This window comes from Pyrus communis, chromosome 13, assembly GCF_963583255.1.
Source record: "Pyrus communis chromosome 13, drPyrComm1.1, whole genome shotgun sequence".
NCBI classification, from domain to species: domain Eukaryota; kingdom Viridiplantae; phylum Streptophyta; class Magnoliopsida; order Rosales; family Rosaceae; genus Pyrus; species Pyrus communis.
In genome coordinates this window covers 7,809,520-7,834,751 of record NC_084815.1, presented here as the reverse complement: position 1 = coordinate 7,834,751, position 25,232 = coordinate 7,809,520, and the positions used below count along the sequence as shown (strand labels likewise).

Here is a 25,232-nt window from a genome sequence, read left to right as displayed (position 1 = left end):
AACCCAAATTTAGTCATTTTTAGCGACAAGCTATGTCTTGCCCAGTTTAAAGCTCTGTTATCTCCCATAGTGGCGTAGTATCGATTCCCTTGTGTAAACTTGTTTACCATCCGTCCCCTTTTAGCATATAAACCCCTATTAATTCAAAGAGAAGTGATTGCAAGAGGTTCAATCTTGACAGACAAGGTGAAATCTTGCCCGACGCTCTTTGTTTGTTTTCTAAATTTGTAGATCTATTACTTAATGCATTCTCCAGTATGTATTCAAGTTATTTCCATCAGTTTCCCTATCTTAAGAGTTCTATTTGCATCTGGATCTAGTTAGTTTAATGGATATGTTATCATTAAAATCAATCAAGAACCAAACAAATGGCTTAAAAGAGCCTTGACTCCCTTCATTTAAACATACAAGACTATAAACTAAAAGTCCTTGTTTACAAGGCAACAAAAAGAACTTAATGTAGACTTAACCCATCCATGACAATCCTTTGATAACAAGAAGTCCGAGTAACTTAGGGCGCAAGTAATCGACTAAAAACACTCTTGTTCTACATCTACTATACTGAGATAGCATGGCATGCCTAGCACTTACTTAGTTTTGATTGTGAGCCTCAAGGCCTACACCTAAGGCCCCACAAAGGCACCTTTCAAAACTGACTTTGTCCTCTTCTTGTAGCACATCAACAAGCTAGAGGCCGACTACACATCCAAAGTGCCAATCCCTTTGGCAGCTGTGCTGAGGTCCAAGGATCCTTCTCCAGAGAAATCTTTGCCCGAACACTTGGTATGAAATTGAACCAAGGGAGACAAAATGACGTTCTCAAAGTCAAAGTCCACCTTGATCTAAAGATCTCCCAACAAATATATATATATATATATATATATGGTACGTTTAAAAAACGTGTAATTTAACTAATCATTGTGTATGAAAAAGGAGAATTTTTTTATAAATTTATGCGTATGTTTCTAATAAGTATATTATACGCGAATTTACTAACCATGATTATTTTTTTTGTTTTTTGGGTCAAATTATGTGTTTTGTTAAGTCTTAATTCACAAGTATTGGTGATAGTTTCCAAAAAAAAAAAAAAAAAAAAAAAAAAAAAAATTTACAGGTATTGGTGATTGTTCAAAAGGACGCGGTGTGGTTCGGTGAGGACAAAAGATGGGAAAAAGATAGGTTAGGTTGATTCATCTTCTTCGTGACGAGCTGCCTCTGCGACTGCAACACAACACCTATTCCCAATCTTAAATGTCTGAAACTTTGGGATCAGCACGTCGGCTCTTGATCTTAGATGTCTGAAACTTCAAACGCCAATTCCCGATATCCAATCTCCAATCTCGGATCTCCAATCTCCAGTCTCCAATCTCATACCCAATCCTCCATCCAGGTCCGCCCTCTTCATTTACTGCTGCAGTTTTCAATCTTATTTGCATTCGTTATTGCATTTGCTTCAACTCATTCTTCCGATCTGCTTCTCCGAATTTGAGCATTATTGTATGCTTCTATTTTTCTGGGTTCTGCGATTGCAGATTATCAGGGTTTAATCGCCATTTTGAATCAAATATGAAATTAGTTAATCTTTAATTTCAGATAAGATGCTCTGATAATTAAGTGATTTTCTTTAATGGGGTTTGTTTGATTGATTTGTATGCTTTTGGGTATTCGCTGTTGCAGTGTTTGGTCTTCATTGTGTTTGTATCAATCAATCCATTGATCGATCATGTGGAGGTTTAAGCCTTTTATGCACAAGGAGCCAACCGGGCTCGAAGGTCGATCCATTGACGTTGGAAATGTCAAGATTCATGTCAAGAATGCCATTGCCGAAGGCGGGTTCTCTTGCGTTTACTTAGCCCGGGACGCCGTGCATGTGTCCAAGCAGTATGCTTTGAAGCACATCATTATTAATGATGAGGAGCTGCTGGAGTTGGTGATGAAGGAGATCTCGGTCATGAAGTTGCTCAGAGGACACCCCAATGTGGTCACACTTTGTGCCCACACCATCTTGGATATGGGGCGCACAAAAGAAGCTCTCCTTGTGATGGATTTTTGTGAAAAGAGTCTGGTGAATGTACTCGAGAGCAGAGGAGCCGGGTTCTTTGAGGAGAAACAGGTTCTTGCTATCTTCAGGGATGTGTGCAATGCAGTTTTCGCAATGCACTCACAATCCCCTCCCATTGCTCATAGGTACTTGGCACTTTAACAATGCATATTATGTTTTTATGTTTTTCTTTTGTTTTATATTTTATAGAAATGATGTCCATTTATGAAGTATTCTTTTATCTCAGTGTCAAATGATTGGTCAAATCAGTTTTGTTGGTGTAACCACGACTCTTCTTGTTAAATCAGTAAATAGAAATGATGTCTATTTATGAAGTATGCTTTAATAAAGTATTTGTGATGCCTAATAATCCTTAAATGTGGTTCTTTGTGGAAAGTAATTCCAGGTAAGATAAAAAGAGAAGAGATCGGATGAGTTAAAACCTAAAACGATATACGTTTAACCTGTTTTGTTATTCGCAGAAGATAACTTTCATTCATGTGCTTATTAACTCATTCGTGCAAAAAAAAAGTGTTTCCCAGTAAAATTTTAATTAGTGGTACTTAAAATCAGGGACTTGAAAGCTGAGAATCTTCTTTTGGGGCCTGATGGATCGTGGAAGTTGTGTGATTTTGGAAGCATCTCTACCAATCACAAGCGTTTCGAGAAGCCTGAAGAAATGGGTATTGAAGAAGACAATATTAGAAAGCACACAACACCGGCCTATAGAGCCCCTGAGGTTGAACGAAAAACTTTATTTCTGAACTTGAATGCGTGGTATTTGATGTTTTAAAATATTGATTCATTTCTTCCTTCTTTGATTTAGATGTGGGATCTCTTTCGGAGAGAGCTTATAAACGAGAAAGTAGACATATGGGTAAGTTGATTATGCCCTCAAGATTGCTGGGAAATTCTGAAAGAGTTGAAGTTTATAATTCAAATGCTACTGGGAGCTGAGACTATGAGTTTCATTTACAGGCTCTTGGGTGTCTTCTCTTTCGCATTTGCTACTTCAAAAGTGCATTTGATGGAGAATCAAAGCTGCAGATCTTAAATGGAAACTATCGCATTCCAGAATTACCTAAATACAGCTCATCTATCACAGATCTAATCAGAGACATGCTTCAGTCTTCACCGGATGACAGACCAGACATCACACAGGCAAGCTCTTTGCTTGATTAGCCATTCATTTCCATGAATTTAGGTTAGTTTAAGATCATTTGCGTCCATGCAACAGTAGGTGTGGAGATTCCAACATTTGTTTACTGATGCTTTTTCCCCTTGTGCGGTGGCAGGTGTGGTTTCGTGTTAATGAGCTGTTACCAGTTGGTTTACAAAAGTCTTTACCTGATAGGCAACCTGAAGCGAACTCTGCTGAGAAACCTGAAGGTGAGGCTGAAACATCAGGGCATACTTGTTGATTAAACTTCTTCGTGTGGGATTAATTTGTTATATTGTCCTCAATGATCCTTGTCACATGCTGGTTTTTCTGTTGTCTTTTGCATTTAAACCTTGTTTTTAGGTTTTTCTGCTTATCAGATATTTCAGGTTTGAAAGTGATGTTGCTACTTTATGTAAATTTCTAAGAGTACGAACTTGAAAATATTAATTGAGAAAAAAAAAAATTAAATTCTATTAATTGAAAAAAAATTATATTCTATGTTTGAAGTTTTCAATTTTAATTGAGTGACTGATTTATTTCAAATCTGTAGGTTTGTCAAGGCCCCATAGAAGCCCACCACCACCACCAGCTTCGGTTGGAGAATCAGCCAGAAATTCATCACAATTGTCAAATACATCAAGGGCAGGGGGAGGTGGAGGGCCAATTGGTGCATTCTGGTCCACTCAACATGCAGATAGCTCTCTTGTTGTTGACGAAAAGAGTATACCTAAGTTTGATGATGAGCCCACTGGCCATTTCACAGAAAAACTTGATGGGGTTCGCCTGGAGATTCATCCCAAACCCAAGAACAGTGCCCCTGCAAAAGAGGAAAGGGTGCAAACCCATGCCACACGAAGAAACTTGCATGGGAAATCGCACAAACCTGAGGAGGGACCTTCAAAGGACTTTGAAATAAGTTTCTTACAAAAAGACCATGGCACTGAAAGGGCAAAGACATCCAAATCTGAGAGTTCAATTAGTTTTCAAGACGAGGCATTTAACTCTTTCGTTGCTGACTTTGATTCTAAGAAACTCAGCTCAGAAGCTAGTAATAACAAATCTGGAACAGAAGCTTTAGAGGCTGAAGTAGAGAGATTGAAAGAGCAGCTGAAACAAGTGAACTTGGAAAAGGCTGAAATAACTTCCAAATTTGAAAAGCTATCTGCCATCTGCCGATCTCAAAGGCAGGAGTTACAAGAGCTTAAGCAGACGCTTGCTGCTAGAACACCGTCACCAAATAAAGATGCATCGAGAAATCAGACTTCACCTGGAAAGCAGCCATCACCAAATCTATCGGTATAATTTCAAAAAAAAAAATTGTGCCTCATCTTACAACTGTTTGACTTTAAAATTTGCCCTCTGTTATTTATTTATTTGGAGAATTTATTGCTTTTGCAGCATAGGGAGAAGATCGAAGGAAACATTTGGAAACTCCAGCAAGGAAAATCTACTCCGAGTCCGGATTCAAAGCCGTGGCAGCCATTTGCAGAGGAACCCAAACCGCCGCAGCCTTCATCAACGGCCAATGCCTTCAAATCAGCAAGGACAAGAAATGGTCACCAGAACAAGCAGGGGACTCAAGTAAATGCTGGTTTTGATTCGTGGGGTTTTGGAGCAGATAGTTTTAGTGCTGCATCCACTGAAAGCGCACAGATATCAAGACCTATGAGCGAAGGAAACAATTCTCAGCGCTTAGGGGAGGCAAAGGGTATGGAGAACAGTAAGCCGGCTTCTCAACCTGCTGGATGGGCTGGTTTCTAAATGAATGCCATCTGGGATTGCTGTGAAGGAGGTATTTGATAACAACCCTCTGTCTGACTTTCTGACTTTCTTGTCGTCGATGTTGGTCAAGAAAACGAGGGTGGAAGAGTAAGAGAGATGCATTTGAATTTGATTTGAGATTTTGAGTGCTCGCTCGTGTTTTATACAGAATCTGTTGTGTAACATGTACGCATACATATATGTGAATTGAGTGGCAGTTACTTCAAGTATATACATTTTTTCTGTGTGTGCATGTCTCAATTGTTGGCGAAGAAAATAATCTCTCTATTTTTGTGTATGTTTGATGGAAACATACCTCACTGTTGAAAGAAAATTCAGACTTGAAAAGAGCCTTGGTACTTTTCTTTTGTCAAACACATTGATTTAATATGGTTAATTAATTATTTTAATTGAATTAATATAATTAATTAAATTAAATTATCATATTAAAATAAGATTTTCGAACATATTGGAAGATTATTGAAAGAGGTAGCCATTTTAAAATTATTGAAAAAATTAAGGGAAAGATTATTGTCAAAAGTGCCCACAAGCTCTTTGGTCCAGCCCTCGATTAGAAACGATTTTCGTGTCATTTCAAGATATTTTTAGCCCTATGACCCTTTGGCTGGATCGGTTGAAGATGGCTTAAGCTCTCTTCATATCTCACTGCACAATCATAATACCATATCATCACCATCTAAGCAATTTGTGAAGACGAGTTTAAAAAGGTACCTTGCTATGGATTTCTAGTTCTATCTTTCATTTATTTTTACTTTTATGTGTAACAAAGTACTCTTTTTAAAGGTTTATGATGAAGCAATGGCATGAATCTTTGCAAAATACTTTGTTAATTGTTATTTGATTCTATTTGTGCATATGCTCAAATCTAGCCTTCTCCAACATGTAAAGGGTTTTATTTACTTTTCAAGAATTTTGGAAGTGAAGAATATTGGTGAATTTTATAATGTATTTTAGGTACAAATTATGTCTATCCCGCTGAGATTTTGAAGGAATTCACTCAATAATTCACATGATGGGGTTTAAGTAAATATGAGGGTTGATCCTTGGCTACTCTGTTTTATAATTTTCATCATCACCTACATAGGTTGTGTACAAATTACTGGCATTAAATAAGTATAAATCAATGCAAATCTATGGAAAGAAACAAATAAGGAAGTGTGGAGGTCAAAAGGGAGTAGGATTCTCTTCCTTCCTATTTGAACGGTTACGGTTAAGCCACGTCAACGTCTTGTGTTAATTTTTTAATAGCCAAAAGAAGACAAAAAGCAATATGTGAGAGGAGGGGAGGGAAGGGGATGGGAATAGGAGGAGAGATAATCATACTCTGGTCAAAGGTGCGATGGGGAAGTCATTTTGATGAGATTTTTCAGTGTTTTGGATTGGGGTGAGTTCGAAAAATCAAAAACTGAAAAGAAAAAAAAAAATCAAACAGAGGCCTAAAAAACCAAACTGAATTAAGACAAACCAAACTAAACCAAATCTAATTGTTTCGATTTCAGTTTTAGGGGTATGGAAACCAAACCAAACCCGCATGATTTGGTTTTCGATGATTAAAGAGACTCTCCACTCGGTGATAGCTCCGAAACCTGTTGGTGTCGCTACGCTCTAACCACCTAGCGGATTCTATCCCCCAAGAATAATGTGATCGTATTAAGTTTGCTAGTTGTAGCTATTGACTGATGAATTATGAATGTGATCACCAACAACGTAAAATGTAAGATATGTAATATTTTTTTTTAATCGCATTTGTTGATAAGTTGGTGTCAAAAGTCTGGTGTGGTGTTATTCACATTTTCTTCATGCTGCGATAAGCAAGAGTTATGTCAGTTGACTAAAGCAATGTGTTACTTTTGCACTTGAGTTTGATCTTGTTCCCTATTGATTAGAACAATTTACAATATCATGTTATCAAAAATTTATTTAAGCAAGGGCGTATTTGAAAGTACCTGTATAGAATAGAACTTAAAAAAAGTTCGTGAAAGTCAATTATTTGAGACGAAAGCAGATGACATTTTATCGCAATGGTAAAAAACAATAATGTCTATGCATCATGATGCGGGTTGGATCCCCACGTCTTTTCCCTAACAAGTCACTATTTAATAGGGTAATAACAGGGAGACCAACTTTTTAAACCAAATAACATGGTTATTGATGCTTGGATTATTAGTTGTTGATTAACATGTTTATTTCCTATTTCTAACATATAATTTGAATTACAAATTTTGTCTAAAAAATTTGCCTAGCTTGCATTAAGAAAAATACTTTTATCTACTTGTATTAAGCAATGTATTCGACCAGATTCTGGTAACACGGAAAAAATCTCTTGCTCCATATTTTTTTTTATTCTTTACAAATAAAAAAAAAAAAAATATATATATATATATATATATATAAAGAAAGAGTTTGACCGTGCCCCGGAAGACCCAAAAGCAATTCGATGCTAAAAGCCCGATCAAGTTAGGCCATTTCCAACCAATCCAGTCAGAGGGCTCGTGGGCCCCACCAAGCCACAACTGTAGAATCGGACCAACCAGCTGGCCTAAACCAGCCAACCAGCCAGCCCAGGCCGGTCCAAAAATTTGAAGCCCAACGGCTACTAGCTGACGTCATCCTGATGCCAACTAGCCGTTGGATTTGATTTTTTTTTTTTTTTGTACAAAATTTAAAATTCTAATTTTTTTTTTTCCTATAACTACCTAAGCCATTAAACAACATTAAACAATATTAAACTTAAACAACGTTAAAAAAAAACATTTAACAACGTAAAACTTAAATGCCTACTCCATGCTTCTTTTGGCCCAAAGATGTGCAACAAGATCCTGTTGTAGGTACTTATTTGTGGCACGCAAACGTATCATCCTATTGCGCCTCATATATTCGTTTAACGAGATATTACTAGTTATTGGATCAAAAGGCAAATTAGGCCCATCATATATTTTTGGACAAGCCCTCCTTGACCTATTTGGATCATCTTGGTTGTCATCAGTTTCTCTATCAATATAGCCATCACACTGATCATCCACAATCATGTTGTGTAATACGATGCATGACATCATGATGGAGTTCAATTTACTTCGACTCTACCCTCTTACTTGTTCCTTGATGATCTTCCACCGTGCTTGTAGAATTCCGAAAGCTCTATCAACATCTTTCTGGTATGCCTCTTGGTGTAAGGTAAACCACCTTTGGGCGTCATCCACAGGGTTTGGAATTGCTTGGACAAGTGTCGCTTACTTTGGGTAAATGCCATTTGCCAAGTAATACCCCACCCATATGTACTGACGGCCGTTGATGTAGTAGTCAAGTTGAGGTGATTTACCCTTTGTCAGGTTATTAAAGAGGGTGAACGGCCAAGAACTGTAATGTCATTTTGAGATCCAGCGACTCCAAAGAAAGCATGTCAGATCCATGTGTCAAACGAGGCAACCGCCTCTAACATAATAGTTGGCTTTCTCGACCTTCCACTAAAGCCTCATTGCCATCTGGTGGGACAGTTCTTCCATTGTCAATGCATGCAATCTAATGACCATATCATGCCCGGAAGAGCACAGTCTTTAGCTTTACGAATGAGCCGAACCAGATCTTCTTGATTTGATTCACGGAGGTATTCCTCTTTGTAAAGGTGAACAATTGTGTCATAGAATTCAGCAAGAGTATCAAGGCATGTAGACTCAGTCATGCCATATGTATCATTCATCACATCAGCTGGGGAGGCATAGGCCATCATTAAAAATGCAATAGTAACCTTCTGATGAAGTGAGAAACCAGGGCAGCCTGCTCTGTCCAACTTATGTCGAAAGTATAGATTAACATGCTGGACATGACGCCTCATTTGGAAGTGATGTCTGAAATCCTCTTCTTTGTACACCAAGTTGGGGTTGAAGTAGTTGTTCATCAGATTGTCATGTGACATATGTTTATTTCGTGGTTTGTAAGAACGACCAGCAACAGAGCCACCCCATTGAGGTTGTCCCTCAGTTGGCTTACACGCCATGACCCTAGCCATGGATGCCATATATGATGTGTTGCACCATGCTTCATCTTCTTCATTAGACTCCTCATCTTCTCATCTCATCTGCGCCCATTTTTCTTCCAATTCAGAATTGGATGAGGGACCCCAGTTGGAATCCGAAGAGGATCCAAAGTTGGAATTCATTGCAAACTTGAATTGAAAGAGATTGAATTAAAAGAGACTGAATTGAAAGAGATATTGGAGAGGGCAAAGCTGAAGGTGTGCGAATTATAGCCCAATATCCACCTTATTTATGGACAGTGGAAGCTGAAGATAAGAAATGCCACGCAGATAAAAATCCTATCTAAAATTCCTACAACCAATTACATCTCGACATGTGGCACTTGAAATCTGAGACCTAAAATTATTGAGATTCCATATCGATAAGAAATGTGCAAAGTTACTCACTTATGGACACGTGTCACTCGAAATCCTATCCGAAAAATTATTGAGATCACATCTCGAAAAATTATTGAGGTAGTTTAATTCAAGTAATCATATTAATTCTATTAAAATAATAAATTATGTTTGGCCAATGGCCCTTTGGCCCCCTCGGTTGGAGATGATTTTTTGTCATAGGACTATGTTTGGCCTATGACCCTTTGGCCCCTCGGGTGTAGATTATAAGAAATATGGCCTGACACTATTTATTAAAATATTAATTTCTTGAAGGGCTATAGAGCTAAAATGAGCCTTATAACCCTGATTTGGTTGGAGATGGCCTTAGAAAAACATTTTTTCCAGTCGTCTCGTCTCCTTCCTTCTATGAAGTAGGCTCCAAAGTTCGAGTTCCTCCATTGCTTCCAATCCCTCTTCTTTTAAGGTTCAAATCTCTCTTTTTCTCTCTCTCCAATTAGGTTAATGAGTTCATATTGTCTTTACTATTCCTCCAAAAGTTTGTATTTTGCGCTCGTATCAAGCCATTAAATTGTTCTCCTCCTTAATTTTTCCAGTTATGTTGGCTCACTTAAGCATCATGCTAATAAAGCTTTTGATTTTTATGCAAAATTATTACATGATTTTACCGAATGTACGTTTGTAAGCCAATATGCATTATTGGGTTCTGCAGATTTTCATGGTTATTTTTGTTTCCATTGTCGAACTATAGTCGGTAGAGTAAAGGCATTCTGTAATTATGGTTGAGGTATTTGTTTCCATTGTATTTTATTTGTATTGATTAGGTATGGTTGAGGTATTTGGTTCAGCATTGTTATTTCCATTCTCTTGTGTTTTTTTTTTTTTTAATTTGATTTTGTTGTTCCACAACCGTTTTACGGCTACTGTTCTATTGTGGGAATAGATTGTATAATGTTGAATCCTAGTACCTAAGAAAATTTGGAAAACTCTTGGTTACAGTTGTTACAGTATACTGTTTCAGAAATACTATTACTTTATGTTTAAGACAGTTGCATTCAATTACATTGTGATTTTTTTACAAAAATGATATGATAATTACACTAAACTCATCTAAACTATGGGGAATGGGAATTGAATTTGGGTGTCGAGGGTCAAGCACACTGCTTTAGCCAACTTAGCTAAACCCATGCCTGCCAATTACATTGTGTTTGGTTTGTCTTTTAATAGTAGTACTTATTAACATAGTCACTGAACATTTGATTTTGTTGAGGAACTTGATATTTACTACAGAACAGTTACTATTAGTTATAATGTTAGTTGGTAGTTGTAGTTATTGCTTATTTTCCATTTCTAGTCATACTTACTGTTTATCTACAGTTTTCCTTTTTGCATGTAGCAGAATGGAGACTGCTAGAATAGCAAGGTGTAGTTATCGTGCAATTACCATCGTCTTTGCTTTGTTTGAACACAGTAAATATGCAGATATCTGTAAAGATATATGTTTAAGGTTTAAGAAACTGACAATAGGGAGTTTTGAGCTAACATATTCTCTTCCCAAGCGTCCTACTTGCTTACTGCAATCGGATATGGATGTGCATTTGATGCTTATGTGTTTATCAATGTTGAAAAGTAGTTTTATTAATATTTCAGTCAAGGATCTTGTAAGTTCAAATAATGAGGATGGCAATCATGCAGCGTCTAATCATCCGCCTCAAAGTCGTGTTATTTCTAATTATGCATCTTTTGATCAGGCACCTCATAGCCGTGTAGTTTTTAATCATGCAACACCATATCATCTAGCTTTTGATTATGTAGCATCTAATCGTGTAACGCTTAGAGCACCTAACCATGCAACACATGTAGCTTCTACTCGTGGATTGTCTGGTGATGCAACATCTAATCGGGCAACTTCTAATAATGCAACGTCAAGTGATGCAACATTTAATCATGCAGCTTCTCACCATGCATCGTTTATTGATGATGTAATATATAACCATGATGTGTCCAACAATGAAGTATCTAATCATGTAGCGTTTGGTGATGTGATATCTAATCATACAACGTGTGATGATGTAATATCTAATCATTTAGCGTCTTCATCACGCATGTTAGATAGCATCTCCAAATTCCAAGAAAGCAATACACACATGTCTCAGTGTTAGAAGGAATACATTGTTCATGTAGGCCAAAAGTTTGAAAAGGGTGCAACTGAAATTCGTATGAAGTTGTGTATGTATGCCTTTGCGATGGGATTTCGTTTTGCTTATGCAAAGAATGATAAGCACCGTGTTGTTGCTGAATGTTTTAAAAAGATTGCAAATGGATGTCATTGGCGTGTTTTTGCTTCGGTTTGTTGGTTGAATAGTTTTTTTCTACATAAAGACTCTAACTGATGTTCACACTTGCACAGGTGTTAACCGTGAGGAGCAAAGTAAGATGATGAGTGTAAGGATCGTATCTTCTGTTTTGGTGGATCAAATCCAGGAGAAACAGTCTATTAAGCCAGTAGATACTGTCAAGGATTTTAAGCAGAATTATGGTCTTAATATCCTTTACCATACTGCATGGTATGGCTAAGAGTGAAATTCATGGTGATGAATCCTCATCTTATAGTTGATTGGTTGGTTATAGTAATGGTTTAATGCCAACTAATCCAGGGTTGCATTGTGTCTTGGATTGTGATCCTAAGACTTCTCGCTTTCAGAGATTGTTTATTTGTTATGGTGCTTGCATTAATGGTTTTCAGTGGTGCAAACCGTTGTTGTTCATAAATGTAACTGTTCTAGAAAGTAAGCATGTGGGTCAACTAATTGGTGCCACCGGGAAGAATGGAAATCAATGTATAAGTTTAATGTGATTGTTGATATGTATCTATGAGATGAAGAAATGCACTTTTAGAATACTCATCATCCATTCTGTTTTTATGTTATTGGTTGGCAGGATCATTCCCCTTTGCGTTCACTATAGTGGACTCAGAAAATGAAGAAAACTGGAGCTGGTTCTTTGAAAATTTAGCTAAAATTTTGACCCCGCAAGGTAGGACAATTACATTTGTATCTGATCAGAACAAATGTCTTGTTGAAGCTATTTCAAACATCTTTCCAGCATCCCATCATGCATTTTGCTTGCAAATTTTGAAACATAACCTTTTATCTAAATTTCCAATTACTTATGGTAAATTTTTCCAGGATCGAATTGTTGATCTTTTTTCGAAATGCGCTCATGCTTCTACTAAAGCTGCTTTTGAGGTTAATTTGAGAAATTTGAAACATGAGGGTGGTGCACCTGTTATGACCTTTCTCGAAGATCTTCCTAAGGAGAAGTGGTGATGTGCCTACTTTAAGGGTAATCAGTATGGTGAAACGTGAAACAATGTTTCTGAAACATTTAATTCTTGGATTTTTGAGCTATGTCATATGGTTGATGGCATTAGGATTAAACTCATGAGAATGATGGTTGAGTTGAGTCTTGAAGCAGAGAAATGGTCTTCCGTTCTAAGCCCTGAGATAGAGAAAACCTTGAACGAAATATTGATGCTTGGTAAGAATTAGAATGTCAGTCGTTCTACTACTTCTGTTTATGAGGTGCATGCTGATTATTCTATTATGGTTGATCTGCGTAATCGTTTGTGTTCCTGTCATGAGTGGCAAATTGAGGGCTTTCTTTGTGTTCATGCACTTGTTGCTCTACAAAAACATTCTGATAGCATTTATGAATATATTGATGACCACTTCAAGTCGAGCTATTTTAGAAGTTTGTATGGGTTTCATATTTCTTCTGTACTTGACAATAAGAATGTGATGGATGGGGGTTCAAAAGATGTTATCATGCTTCCACCCGCTAAGAAGAGACGAGATAGACCAAGGACTAAAATGCCAAAATCTGTTGTTGAAGTTTAAAAGGTTAGTAAATTTGGTCGATATGGTGCCGCTGGAGTATATAATAATAAGTGTATGACAAATATTTTTGTTCATGTTCTCATGTTTTTATTGAGGGAATTATCGCACTATAACTTTCTTTACAAGTTGTCAATCAAATAACAAGATATTGTGTACGTAATCAAAAGGTAGGACAAAAACGAAACCACAATAATAAAAGAACTTTACGTGATATGATGCAATATCATACATAAACAATATATCAAACTATACTGTGCATATTTGTCTTACGACTTGATCTTTTTTTTTTTCTGGAATGAAAGTAAGGTAAATTGGTTTGGTTGCTGCATGAAGATGGTAGCTTTTGGACAACACAGGATGACTTGGGTTTACTGAAATCGTGTAAATTTTAAAAATAAACCAAAAAATCTTTTTTTTTTTTTTTTTTTTTTTTTTTTTTTTTTTTTACAATAACAATGTAGAAACAAAAAAAGTAAAGAACTCTCCAAGCTCTCTCTTCTTCCAACCCTCAACAATATTCGTCAGTGTCTGATATTTTGTTTGTACGTCGGTCAGTGTTCGATAAGGAGAATTAGATTATGAGTGAGGCATGTTGGGTGCATCTTGCTTCACGCCATTGTGGTTCTGTTCTATTACTAAGAATTGTTTTGATTTCTTTTCCTGATAATCCTAAACAGTCTGGAATAGAAGGCACTAGAAAGATAAATTGTTCGATCGATCTGTTAATCACGTTTTTAATAAGTTGATAAGTTACTTAATATGTATATTTGTAAAGGAGAATGCTCAACGTCATGAAGCCTGATTTCTTGCTTTCTTGTATTCCAGGTGGGATAAATTTTCTAAATGTAACTGAAAAAAACGAAAACAAATGAATGTGGTTGGACTTCAACTTGGAAGCCTTGGAGTTTTCGTCTTGTTGGATGGATGATGGGCGAATTATACTTTTCGTTGTTCTTGTAATAAATTAGATGTATTGGGGGTCGATTTGCATCAACTGGTAGACATGGCAAGCCATCCTTGTTCAAGATCATGACAAACGAAGATGGGGATCTAACGACCCAAGCAAAATCACTCATCTCCGCTCTTTGATGCAATGCAACAAAATCTGCCGCTTTATTCGCTGCCCGATGAACGCCATTTCAAGCTTGAAAGAACTTATGTAGCTTGACAATACGAGTTAGAATGATTTCTTTTGAATCTGATTCCACAACTATGTTTGAGAAACCTATATCTTGGGCAAGAAGTCACCCTTCCAAAGCCGCTAGAGCCTCCGCTACACAGATATTTACAGCCTTGATTTCCGAGATTTGGCCCTTTTTTTTTTTTTTTTTCCAATGTTACATCTCGGAAGTTGACATGCTCTACTACAAATATTTTTTTTACAAGATAAAACGTAATTAAAGCAAGAAAACACGAATACAACAGGTTCCAATGTGGTCCATATCAAAGGCTGCTCTAGCAAACAAAGGTATACATAACTCCCAAAAATGATTATGTTGGACGAGAAGACCCTGTCGAGCAAAAACATCTGCCATAAAGTTTGCCTCTATAAATGTGCTTCCACCAGATTTTGGTAAAGTTCGAAGCCAACCATCGAATATCTTCAATTAAAGAAATAAGATTCCAGGGTATCTCGTAATAACCTTAGGCCGCTGAATGAGACAAGGAGTCACCCTCCACCATGATTTTCTTAAAACCCCTTCCCATTGCATGAATCAGACCCTTTTTGAAACCTCTCGCCTCAGCTCCATTAATGGTGGCCCCATCAAGATTAAAAGCTCCAGCACCCATCATATTGCCATATTCATTCCTAACAACAAAACCTACACCTGCTTTTTGTAGCCAAGTTGCAGTTTTAATTGAAATTCTCCATTAGAGGAGGCTCCCCACATTAATCTAGGGAACTTTAACGAAAAGCTCCCGGTACTGTTCACTTTAACGAAAAACCACATTTTTACACTAAAAAGTCAATCCTAGTACTATTCACTTTACCCTTTATTTTGTCTTTATCGTTAAAACTCAAAGTTTTCAAATCCTTTTCATTAGTTTTCATATTAATCTATCTATCGTCGGTCAATAAGGAATAGTCACATAACATATTTTTTTCACTATGTCCACACTTAAAACTGAACGAGGATCTTCTTCGGATCTTATTTGCGAGGATTCTGGATATTTTCATATTGTGTCTGTTTATCGTACCTTGTGCGATTATAAATCATTTTAATTTTTTTTTATTTAAAATTAAACATAAACAGCATTTGACAAAAACTAACTGCACGATGCGAGGATTCCAGATTCCTCACAAAGAGGATCCTCATTCCTTAAAACTTGGATCACCTGCGACCATTTAAATGTAAGTCGTTGATCTCAAAAGGAGTCGTTGGGCTCAACTTAGTTAGCCAACAAGTGGCCGACATCAACTTAATTAGCCGACAAGGTGGCTAACATAACCCACGTGGGTTAGGTCACAAGCTTGCAAGCTAATGCGCGTTGGGCGAGTTAGAGCGTCCAATTTGCACGGGTGATGTCCAATTGCTGGTTCGCATAAGTGGGCCAGCCCATTAACCCAAATCTATTTTTCAGCCAGAATTTGCCTAATTTTTGAATTTTAACCCATAACTTCATTTTAGACTAAAGGTTAGAGTGTTTTAGGAGGGGAATAGAAGGCAAATTTTGAAATCTACTTGAAGGGTTAGAGTTGGTCTCAAATAAAGAATCTTTATTTAAGATGAGAAGCTTTCTCAAGTTTCAAAATTTAGTGGGGGAGATTGCTCCTTATCAAAAGATAAGGTTAAAAAAATTTACTTTATATATTTAATGTTTGTAATAAAAGAAAATATAAATATTTAAATAAAAACATATTTGCTTCTACAACAAATAACTTATCTTCATTGTATAAATTTTAATCTACATGTGAAGATCATTTTTACGAAAAATTATTTAGATTGGAGATCCTTTAGTAATCCAAATGTATCTAAATCAATAGTGTTGATACAAGTAACATATTCACGATGAACTGTTAATTTATTTGATACATTTTGATAATTAAACAATCTCTGGTTTACATGATTTTTGGTAATAATTATCTTTAAGCGGAAATTAAAATATTGAATGGTTATTTCTAAAAAATAATAATAAATAATGTGTTATTTTATTGTTAGAAGGATAGTGTAGTTTTAGTGGATTAGATAGTTAATTCAAATTTAATATTAATGTTGCCAATTAGTACTACTAGACCTGGCATTTGTGTTGTGTTTTTCGTGTTCCTATTCGTGTCGTTTTTGTGTCATACCCGATATCTTACGGGTTGTGTCGTGTAACACCCGTTAAAGTAAACTGGTAATATGACCCAACCCAAAATCGACCCGTTAATATTATCAAGTAATATGACTCGACCTATTACCCGTTAAAGAAAGTATATTTTAATTCAATAAATAATGAAAATGAAAAACATAATTTGACAAAAAAAAAAAAAAACATAATACTTGTGACATCCCACATCGGTCAGGGGAGTGATCCTTATATATATATTCTCATCCCTACCTAGCACGAGGCCTTTTGGGAGCTCACTAGCTTCGGGTTCCATAGGAACTCCGAAGTTAAACGAGTAGCGCACGAGAGCACTCCCAGGATGGGTGACCCGTCGAAAAGTTCTCGTGTGAGTTCCCAGAAACAAAATCGTAAGGGTGTGCTAGGGGCCCAAAGCGGACAATATCATGCTACGGTGGAGTCGGGCCCGGGAAGTGGTTCCACTCGGGTCGGGATGTGACAATTTGGTATCAGAGCCTAACCCTGGCCACATGTATGCCGACGAGGATGTCGAGCCCCTAAGGGGGGTGGATTGTGACATCCCACATCGCCCAGGGGAGTGATCCTTATATGTATATTCCCATCCCTACCTAGCACGAGGCCTTTTGGGAGCTCACTGGCTTCGGGTTCCATGAGAACTCCGAAGTTAAGCGAGTAGCGCACGAGAGCACTCCCAGGATGGGTGATCCATCAGGGAGTTCTCGTGTGAGTTCCCAGAAACAAAACTGTGAGGGCGTGGCCGGGGCCCAAAGCGGACAATATCGTGCTACGATGGTGGAGCGGGCCCAGGAAGTGGTCCCCCCCCGGGCCGGAATGTGACAATACTACAGTAGTATATGTATACCACATTGTCACATAAATATTACTTCAAAACATAAAAAATAAAAAATTTGCCTTTCAATGTTCAATGATATGCAAAATGAAGGGAGTTGCATTTAAAGGTTGGGAAATCTTGCATGTTTGTGTATGCTTTCACATTTTTTTTTAGACTTGTACATTAATGATTATGAATTTTATTTATTTTGAACTCCCTTAAAAATATTATTCATGAGGATTTGTATGGTTTTAAAAATTCAAACAACGATGAACCCATACTCATAGTTTAAATATTTTTCACATTTTTTCGTACTGTAAATTAATTATTATAATTTTGTTAATGTGTTTGGTATTTTTAAATTACTTGATACTTTTATTTTTAATGTGTTTTATAATTTTTCAATCTGACTTTTTAGTATACTATAAATATAAATAAATAAGTAAAACTTAAATTTTTAAAATTTATATAGAATAATAGTACAATAATACATATTTAATATACAATATATGCATATAGATTATGATTATTGTATTTTATAGTAAGTCTTTGTAGTAGATCATAAAATTAAAATCAGCAGGATAATTTTTTTTTTTCTTAACGTGTCGAAACGGATTACCCATATGTCATCTTCGTGTAAACCTGTTAATGATCCATTATTAACAGGTTCTTAATCGTACAACGAAATAACGATCCAATTAGTTATCGTGTTGATCCAAAACCCGTTATTTTTTTGTTCCACTTATCGTATTAACAAGTTGTGTATAAAATTACTAGATCTACCCTTTAGTGTAAAAATATATTGATGCACTTAAAAATAAAAAGTTAATGATAATGTTTATGTTGCAGTGGAAATATGACCTCTCATTTTTGTACCCTAGTTAGTTGAATTATTAAAAAGAAAATTTATGAAAAATGCTTGAAAACTTTGAGTTTTAACTATAAGGACAAAATAAAGGATAAATTAAATAATACCATGATTAATTTTTTAATATAAAAATACGGTAGCTTTTCGTTAAAATTCCATTATTAAACTCCATCCTCTGGAGGGAGAGAACTCAATCATATTCGCCCCTCAACTAGTCTACAGTCTATTGGTTGTTGAAAATGCTAGTGGGTTAATGAATACGCACAATGATGTTGAAAACCATGGTAGAATTTTTCAATACCCACATAGATTGGATTTGCAACATTGTCAGACAAATGAAAACATTGGCAGTGTTGATATGTGGACTTGGAAATGAAGGAGATCATTTTTCAAAATGTGTGTTGTAAATTTCAAACTGTAATAATACGAAGTTGCTTTATAAATAGAGCACTTCTACTGCTATCAACAGATATAAAAAAGAGAAAGAAATGAAAGATGTGTAACATCAATACCTATTCTTTTATTTGTCATTTTCTTGTGCTATAATTACAATATAATATTTTACATGGTTCGGTCTTCTGACCTATTTATAACACTGGTCAATTTGTTTTGTTGTTTACTCGGAAGAGATGAACCCAAAGTTAAGGTTGATTGCAGGAGTACTTGCGGTGGTGGCCGCAGCGTTGGCCGTCAACCCACCTGACTACTGGAAGCTCTTTGGGCTTGGAGTAGCTCCGATTCCGGGCTCCATTGACCTCCTCCACACTGCACAAGTCATCCCTGTTCCTGGAGCCTTGGGACCCGAGAGTCTCGCCTTCGACCCCACCGGAGATGGGCCCTACACCGGCGTCGCCGACGGCCGTGTTCTCAAGTGGGATCGGAACAATCGCCGGTGGACTGATTTTGCAGTCACCACTTCCCAAAGGTAACCACAACTGAACCCAATCTTTATATTATCAAATCATTATTTATTGATTTTTTTTTTTTTTTTTTTTTTTTGCTATATTTAGTTTGCATGTTGCGGGTGTTTGCGCTTTTGCCAGCATGATTTGCATTAGCTGCTTATAATTTTTATTTATTTCTTTGACAGTCAGTTCAATTAATTAGCCTGCCACTCAAGAAATTTGATTTGGGTTCCTCCATTTCTTGCCAAAATTTACAAATGTTTGATGATTTAGCAATTTGACCAAATGGATTGTAAAGATAATTTCACTAAGATTTTACCTAGTTCTTGTGTCATGTGTCGTTATCCTATCGTGCACTGGAATTACAATCGTTGGATCGTGTGAATGATCAAATTCGAGTGCATCGATGGTGGCACACCTAACACCTTGTGGCAAGAAGAACCACACTTGTGAGTTATAAAGAGGAGAACAAATTTGAGAAAATCTTACTTGGCGTTTGTGTGGATGAAATTTGTGTTCTTTTGTCTGATGAATTAATGCAAACAGATTTTCTTTAGATTAAGAGGATTCTGGTCTGGTCAATTTTTAACTAGTCGCCTAGAAATTATAAATTCAGTTGAAGTAGAGTTCAAGCTTACCATCTAAATGGGATCTACTTGAATGGAAAATGCATGATTGAACCTGCAGAGGACTCGAACCTTAAGGTGGAAGCTAGCTACTTGCTTGTTAAAGGTGCTTGCCCACGGATATTTGTAGATCTCCCTATGGATATTGTGTCACTTTCAATCCTTGGTGTTAATAGCAAATATTAGGTGAGAGAGTGTTATTGTGCTTTGAAGATTCTTTTCCAGGGTTTAACAAGCCAGCTAGGCACCTAGCGCTTAAAAGCAAGTAGCTTTTATTTGGAAATGGGCTGCAAGTAGTATGAGTTGAAGGGAAGAGCAATAGTAAGTAATAATAAGTAGACCAGAAGACTGTTGGCTGAACAAAAGAAGTATGGCTTGAGAAAGTAAGATCTCCGATCAGTTGTCAGGAAAAGGAGGTCCTATGATATTTTGGAATAAGAATAATGGAGACTAACAGGTAAATGCAAATATGGTCCTTTTATCCAAATACAGGCTTTTGAATTTGTAGCTAGGCAGCTACTGTCTAGCTTCCAGCTTTTCTTCCGGACTTGAAGCCAAGCATAGGCCTTGCTGTTGCTTTAAAGGTTGGACTTAGCCGGGGAACCTCAGTTAAACAAACGAGTAATCTAAAGAGTCATCTAATCCCACCACCCGGCCCACAAAACACCCCCCCCCCCCCCCCCCCCCCCCGGGGGGGCAGGTAAGGAGTTGGCAGCATTTCAAGGTAGAAGTTAAACTAGAGACGGTAGTTCCAGTATGAAATAGAAAGGAACAGATTAAAGGCTTTGTCCTACTATAATACAAGGAGTTGCCAACGCTACCTTGTAACCTTGAAGTAAGGATCTGGAAGCTCAGGAGCAAGAGTAAGAGTAACTCATCTAATCCCACCACCTCCCCCCCTCCGGCAGGCAGGTAGGGAGTTGGCAGCATTTCGAGGTAGAAGTTAAACTAGAGATAGTAGTTCCAGTATGAAATAGAAAGGATAGATTAAAGGCTTTGTCCTACGATAATACAAGGAGTAGCCAACGCTACCTTATAACCCTGAAGTAAGGATCTGGAAGCTCAGGAGCAAGAGTAAGAGTAACTCTAGCATTAATGGGTGACTCACTTTCTTAGGTAAGGTTTAGTTTCTTTATTAGAAGAATAAGCACAGCGTTACCTCTTTGTCCCAACATTCCACTGGTGTAGGCTATGGACTTTCTTGTTAGAAGTAGTTAACGAACATAAATAAGGCTATTTGATGTCTATAATTTAAGATTGGGCGAATGCCCACTCCTTGGGTATGCTTTCAAAAGGGTCTTTTTCATACGTGCCGGTGTTCCTGGTCTGATGGTTTTCGGTTCTCATGGGGGGAAGGTGGGATTGGCATATATACAAGTTGAAAGTGTTCCTGGGCATGTGTGCTCACCAGAACTACTAATAACGGGATTTGCCTGCAATACATGTAAGGGGAATGGAACTCTTGTTTGAAAAGTTTAGCTGCGTTACCTAGCTCAGCTTCTCCTATGGCTTTTTGGATTATGGAAGTAGGGTAATGTGCAGACAAAGAAGGCCAAATAGTCTTTCTGCATGCAAAATGATTTAATCCCATGTACTTCTTTGCAACTTGTTCTAGGAGTTCAGAATTTATAGCCTCTGTAGTAATTTCCTGGAGCACATGCTTTAAGGAGCAACTCAACTTCTTCCTCTGGCACGATGTAGCAGAGGATGTCAGGAACATATGAAATTTGTGCTTAACCCCATACTATTTGAGTAAAGAAACCCTGCTCCCTGAAACAAACTTCAATTCATGGAGCATTTACCTTAAAACACAATCATGCTATGAGACCCAGTATCACTTAATACCAATGTTTTAAAAGGCAGAGGCGTGGGCGAGGTGTCTTATGGATAGCCCCGGCCTCCCAGGCGCCCCTGATGAAGCCTAGGCGAGTTTTCGCCCACTCCCACAAAACAGAGGCGACTTTCCTCACGCCCCACCTCCAAGGCTGCCTAGGCGCGCCTTGGGGCGAGTTTTTTAAAACACTGCTTAATACCCAGTTTAGAGTTATACCAACATGGAGTTTTAATCGTGACAGAGTGAAAAAAAGATGAATAATATGGCTGCATGGTTATGCTATGCCAAAAGGTCTGCTTTTAAATATTCTGTTTATTTTATGTTCTTGCTGAGTTTCTGTCAATTTATACATGGCAAGGAGTCACATAGTTATCTGAAGTTCAGCTGAAATGGGGGATAGTTTGCATAATTCATAATGGTTATTGATTGCCTTCCAAACTCTGTTAAATTTAGTTCAGGCATAAAATACTTGCTGAGAGCATTCAACTCATAGCAATGCTTTTTTACTTTGTTAAGCTTTGATTAATTGAATGCTATTGTTTTCAAGGGAGGAATGTGTTCGCCCCTTCGCACCAGAAATGGAGCATGTCTGTGGAAGGCCTTTAGGATTAAAATTTGATAAGAAAAATGGAGATCTTTATATCGCTGATGCGTATCTTGGCCTTCAAGTAGTAGGTCCTGCTGGAGGGTTGGCATCTCAAGTGGTCAGAGAAGTTGAAGGTCAGCCACTTCGCTTCACCAATGACTTGGACATTGATGAGCATAAGGATGTAATTTACTTCACAGATTCAAGCACAATCTTCCAGAGAAGGTAATTTAAGTACAAAGACTTACATTATCTCCTTATGCATATGATATGATGAGGGTCTTACTTTCTGCATCCCCCTCAGTTTTTGTCAAGGAACTATCTGATGGCGGATGTTCAGTGGTATGACATGTCAAAAGTTCAACGGTTTAATCTTCAAATTACCTTTTCAATTTTCATGTGAATAGTGCATTCCAGATGAACTTCTTGTGCTAATTTGGCATCTAAGCTCTTTTGATCAAACCCCAGATCACGTTTAGTCTGCTTCACTTCAATGGTCACACATTATTCCTCCACATGTATCAAAACATGAAAAATCTTGTGTAAACTATAGATGAGTTGTCTGTAGAATGCACCTAGTAGAAAGATCAAGGCAAAAGATATATTTCAGTGTCATGGTACAGTTTAGCATTCTGTATGCGTCGAGTGTCCAATTGATTGGATACTAAGCTAATTGTGCCAGATTGAGAAAAACAAAGTCTTAGCTCTTTTTTTGTTCTCATCGCCATCATTATCCTTTATTTTTTGTAATCAAGATCCGTTTTCATTTCTATTTTTTTACTCCATTGCTAAATGTAGGAATTGTTTTGAATTATTTGTTGAAACAACTTCCGAGTTTAGAATTTTGTGCTTCTGTGAGTTTGCAGGCAGTTCATGTCATCAGTCTTTAACGGAGACAGGACTGGCAGATTACTAAAGTACAACAAATCAAGCAAAGAAGTAACTGTTTTACTACGAGGTCTTGCCTTTGCCAATGGTGTTGCTCTGAGCAAAGACCGCTCTTTTGTGCTAGTAGCTGAAAGCACTACTTGCAGGATCTTGAGGGTTTGGCTTGATGGTCCAAATGCTGGAAATACTGATGTTTTTGCTGAGCTTCCAGGATTCCCAGACAACGTAAGAAGGAACTCGAATGGAGAGTTTTGGGTTGCATTGCATGCAAAGAGTGGATTTGTATCCAAGTTTATTACCTCGAACACATGGGTTGGAAAGTCGATGTTAAAGCTTCCTCTCGGCTTTAAGCGGCTGCATTCCCTACTAGTAGGAGGCAAGGCCCATGCAACTGCCGTGAAGTTGAGCGAGAATGGAGAAGTTTTGCAAGTTTTGGAAGATTGTGAGGGAAAGACTATGAAGTTCATTAGTGAAGTGGAAGAGAAGGATGGGGAGCTCTGGATGGGGTCAGTTTTAATGCCTTTCATAGGCATTTATAAACTATAGAAAGTATGAAGCAAGTAGCTTTTGATGTAATTTCAATAAAACATGTACTTTAACATGCATAGCAGAATCTGTTTGAATCGTTTTCTCTCCTTGTTGTACAAACCTTATCAACATTTCTGTTCCACTACTGAATAAAAATTACTGTTAGAAATGTTTCAACAATTGTTAGCTTCTGATCATGTCTTTGTCGCTCATTAAAACACTCCACCACAAAGGAATGTAACCAATAAGGGAGACTTGCATGACCAGGTGTATCGCTATTGTTGCGTCCCAAGTCACTATTATTGGGCTATGTGAAGAGTCTTACACAAAACCTTGTCGTATTTGTGATCTTGGAAGCCAAAGTAGGGATGGACCCATTAGTGTTAGTGGTTTGGGCACCATCATAACGATAAATTTGTTTTATATAAGTTCTGATAACAAAGATATATGTGATAAGAATACTGAAAAACATCAAACCCATGCATTAAAATACCCAAAAAATGGAGCTTAAAAAAAATCTTCATAGAAATAGGTGGCAAAGAAGTACTTCAGAAATTTATGGGTTAAAAATGAATAAAAAAATTATGGACTAAAAAATTCCTTATTGGTAAGACTTATTATTATGGTACGACATTAAAATATATGATTTAGATTTATAAATATCTTTCACTTAATAATTAATAGGATTGATTGAGAGGTAACCTAGCAATACATAAAGACTTGCTCTTATAGTACACGCCTTATTCTAGTGTTGAACCATATTCAATACCAAGACACTTCAATTGCCGAGAGTAGAAGACGATTCTAAGTTCTTCGACATCAACCTAGTTTTCTTCTAGAGATAAGTAATTTACTTTGATTTATTACATATGTAATCTTAATGTCTTGTTGTCGAGTTTTTCATGATAATATCTTACACAAATTTGGTTCAAGTGCAAATTTCAATTTTCATTTAAGAAACTATTGTCATGCACATGCATTGCCTGTGGCCGTAATATTAGTGAGGCCGTTGAGCCCTTATATGTAGGGTGGTGATATTCACATATCATTTTTTATCTTTCACACACCCTCTATTAATTTCTATTCTTGGTCATGTTCTAATAATTAAGTACTGAATTCTTAGTTTCAAAACTATTCCATTGTTAGGGAGACTAAATTTCTAAACTAAATTTTGTAAACTAAATGATGTGATTGTTGATGATTAAATTATTAGCTAAGTGTTGATTGCTTACTTTCTATTATTGACGCATCATTTATTTTGCAAATTTAATTTAAAATTTTAGTTTCCATAGCATTATCCTTTTCGAATTGAAGAGAAATTAGGTTTTCTCAATATCTTTGTCTTCAGGGAAGTTAAATGCATCTTGCACAATTTTTTTAACACTAAAAAGGTGCATGATTTGAATTAAGTCAAACGATGAACAAATCCTAACAAATTAATATCGAACTCGTCATTCACATAAAAAAGTAAATCGGTAAAACGTCCGTCACCTGTAACTTTTCTTCCCAGTTCCCACACACCACCTGGCTGGCTCCGGCAGTGGGAGCGCACTTTAAGGTACTATTGCGTCCTCGATAAGTCCTGTAAATTAATTACTTACATGCACTACCATTTGACGTC

At 37.0% G+C, this 25,232-nt stretch overlaps 3 protein-coding genes across 3 annotated transcripts; 2 read left to right on the top strand and 1 right to left on the bottom strand.

The window, feature by feature from the left end:
- Window positions 1-1,126: 1,126 nt before the first annotated feature.
- LOC137712617 (uncharacterized) lies at window positions 1,127-5,207 on the top strand. Its single transcript, XM_068451724.1, has 8 exons — window positions 1,127-1,390; window positions 1,678-2,187; window positions 2,615-2,780; window positions 2,868-2,918; window positions 3,020-3,202; window positions 3,337-3,430; window positions 3,754-4,499; window positions 4,602-5,207. The coding sequence occupies exons 2-8, from the start codon at window positions 1,724-1,726 to the stop codon at window positions 4,962-4,964; spliced, it is 2,067 nt and encodes a 688-aa protein (XP_068307825.1). The 5' UTR covers window positions 1,127-1,390; window positions 1,678-1,723; the 3' UTR covers window positions 4,965-5,207.
- A 3,283-nt stretch (window positions 5,208-8,490) lies between these two features.
- On the bottom strand, window positions 8,491-8,991 carry LOC137712181 (uncharacterized). The gene has a single exon (XM_068451304.1). The coding sequence runs from the start codon at window positions 8,989-8,991 to the stop codon at window positions 8,491-8,493; it is 501 nt and encodes a 166-aa protein (XP_068307405.1).
- Window positions 8,992-18,827: 9,836 nt separating this feature from the next.
- Window positions 18,828-23,780, top strand: LOC137712609 (protein STRICTOSIDINE SYNTHASE-LIKE 10-like). The gene is made up of 3 exons (XM_068451715.1): window positions 18,828-19,169; window positions 22,157-22,420; window positions 23,062-23,780. Exons 1-3 carry the CDS (start codon window positions 18,874-18,876, stop codon window positions 23,627-23,629), a joined length of 1,128 nt encoding a protein of 375 aa, XP_068307816.1. The 5' UTR covers window positions 18,828-18,873; the 3' UTR covers window positions 23,630-23,780.
- Window positions 23,781-25,232: the final 1,452 nt, after the last annotated feature.

Excerpts from the sequence above, each read along its gene's own strand:
- LOC137712609 (XM_068451715.1), top strand. The coding sequence starts at position 18,874 with ATGAACCCAAAGTTAAGGTTGATTGCAGGAGTACTTGCGGTGGTGGCC. Across the intron at positions 19,170-22,156 it reads GCAGTCACCACTTCCCAAAG|GGAGGAATGTGTTCGCCCCT; the intron begins GTAACCACAACT and ends ATTGTTTTCAAG. Across the intron at positions 22,421-23,061 it reads AGCACAATCTTCCAGAGAAG|GCAGTTCATGTCATCAGTCT; the intron begins GTAATTTAAGTA and ends GTGAGTTTGCAG.
- LOC137712617 (XM_068451724.1), top strand. The coding sequence starts at position 1,724 with ATGTGGAGGTTTAAGCCTTTTATGCACAAGGAGCCAACCGGGCTCGAA. Across the intron at positions 2,919-3,019 it reads ACGAGAAAGTAGACATATGG|GCTCTTGGGTGTCTTCTCTT; the intron begins GTAAGTTGATTA and ends TTTCATTTACAG. Across the intron at positions 3,203-3,336 it reads ACAGACCAGACATCACACAG|GTGTGGTTTCGTGTTAATGA; the intron begins GCAAGCTCTTTG and ends GTGCGGTGGCAG.
- LOC137712181 (XM_068451304.1), bottom strand. The coding sequence starts at position 8,991 with ATGGCTAGGGTCATGGCGTGTAAGCCAACTGAGGGACAACCTCAATGG.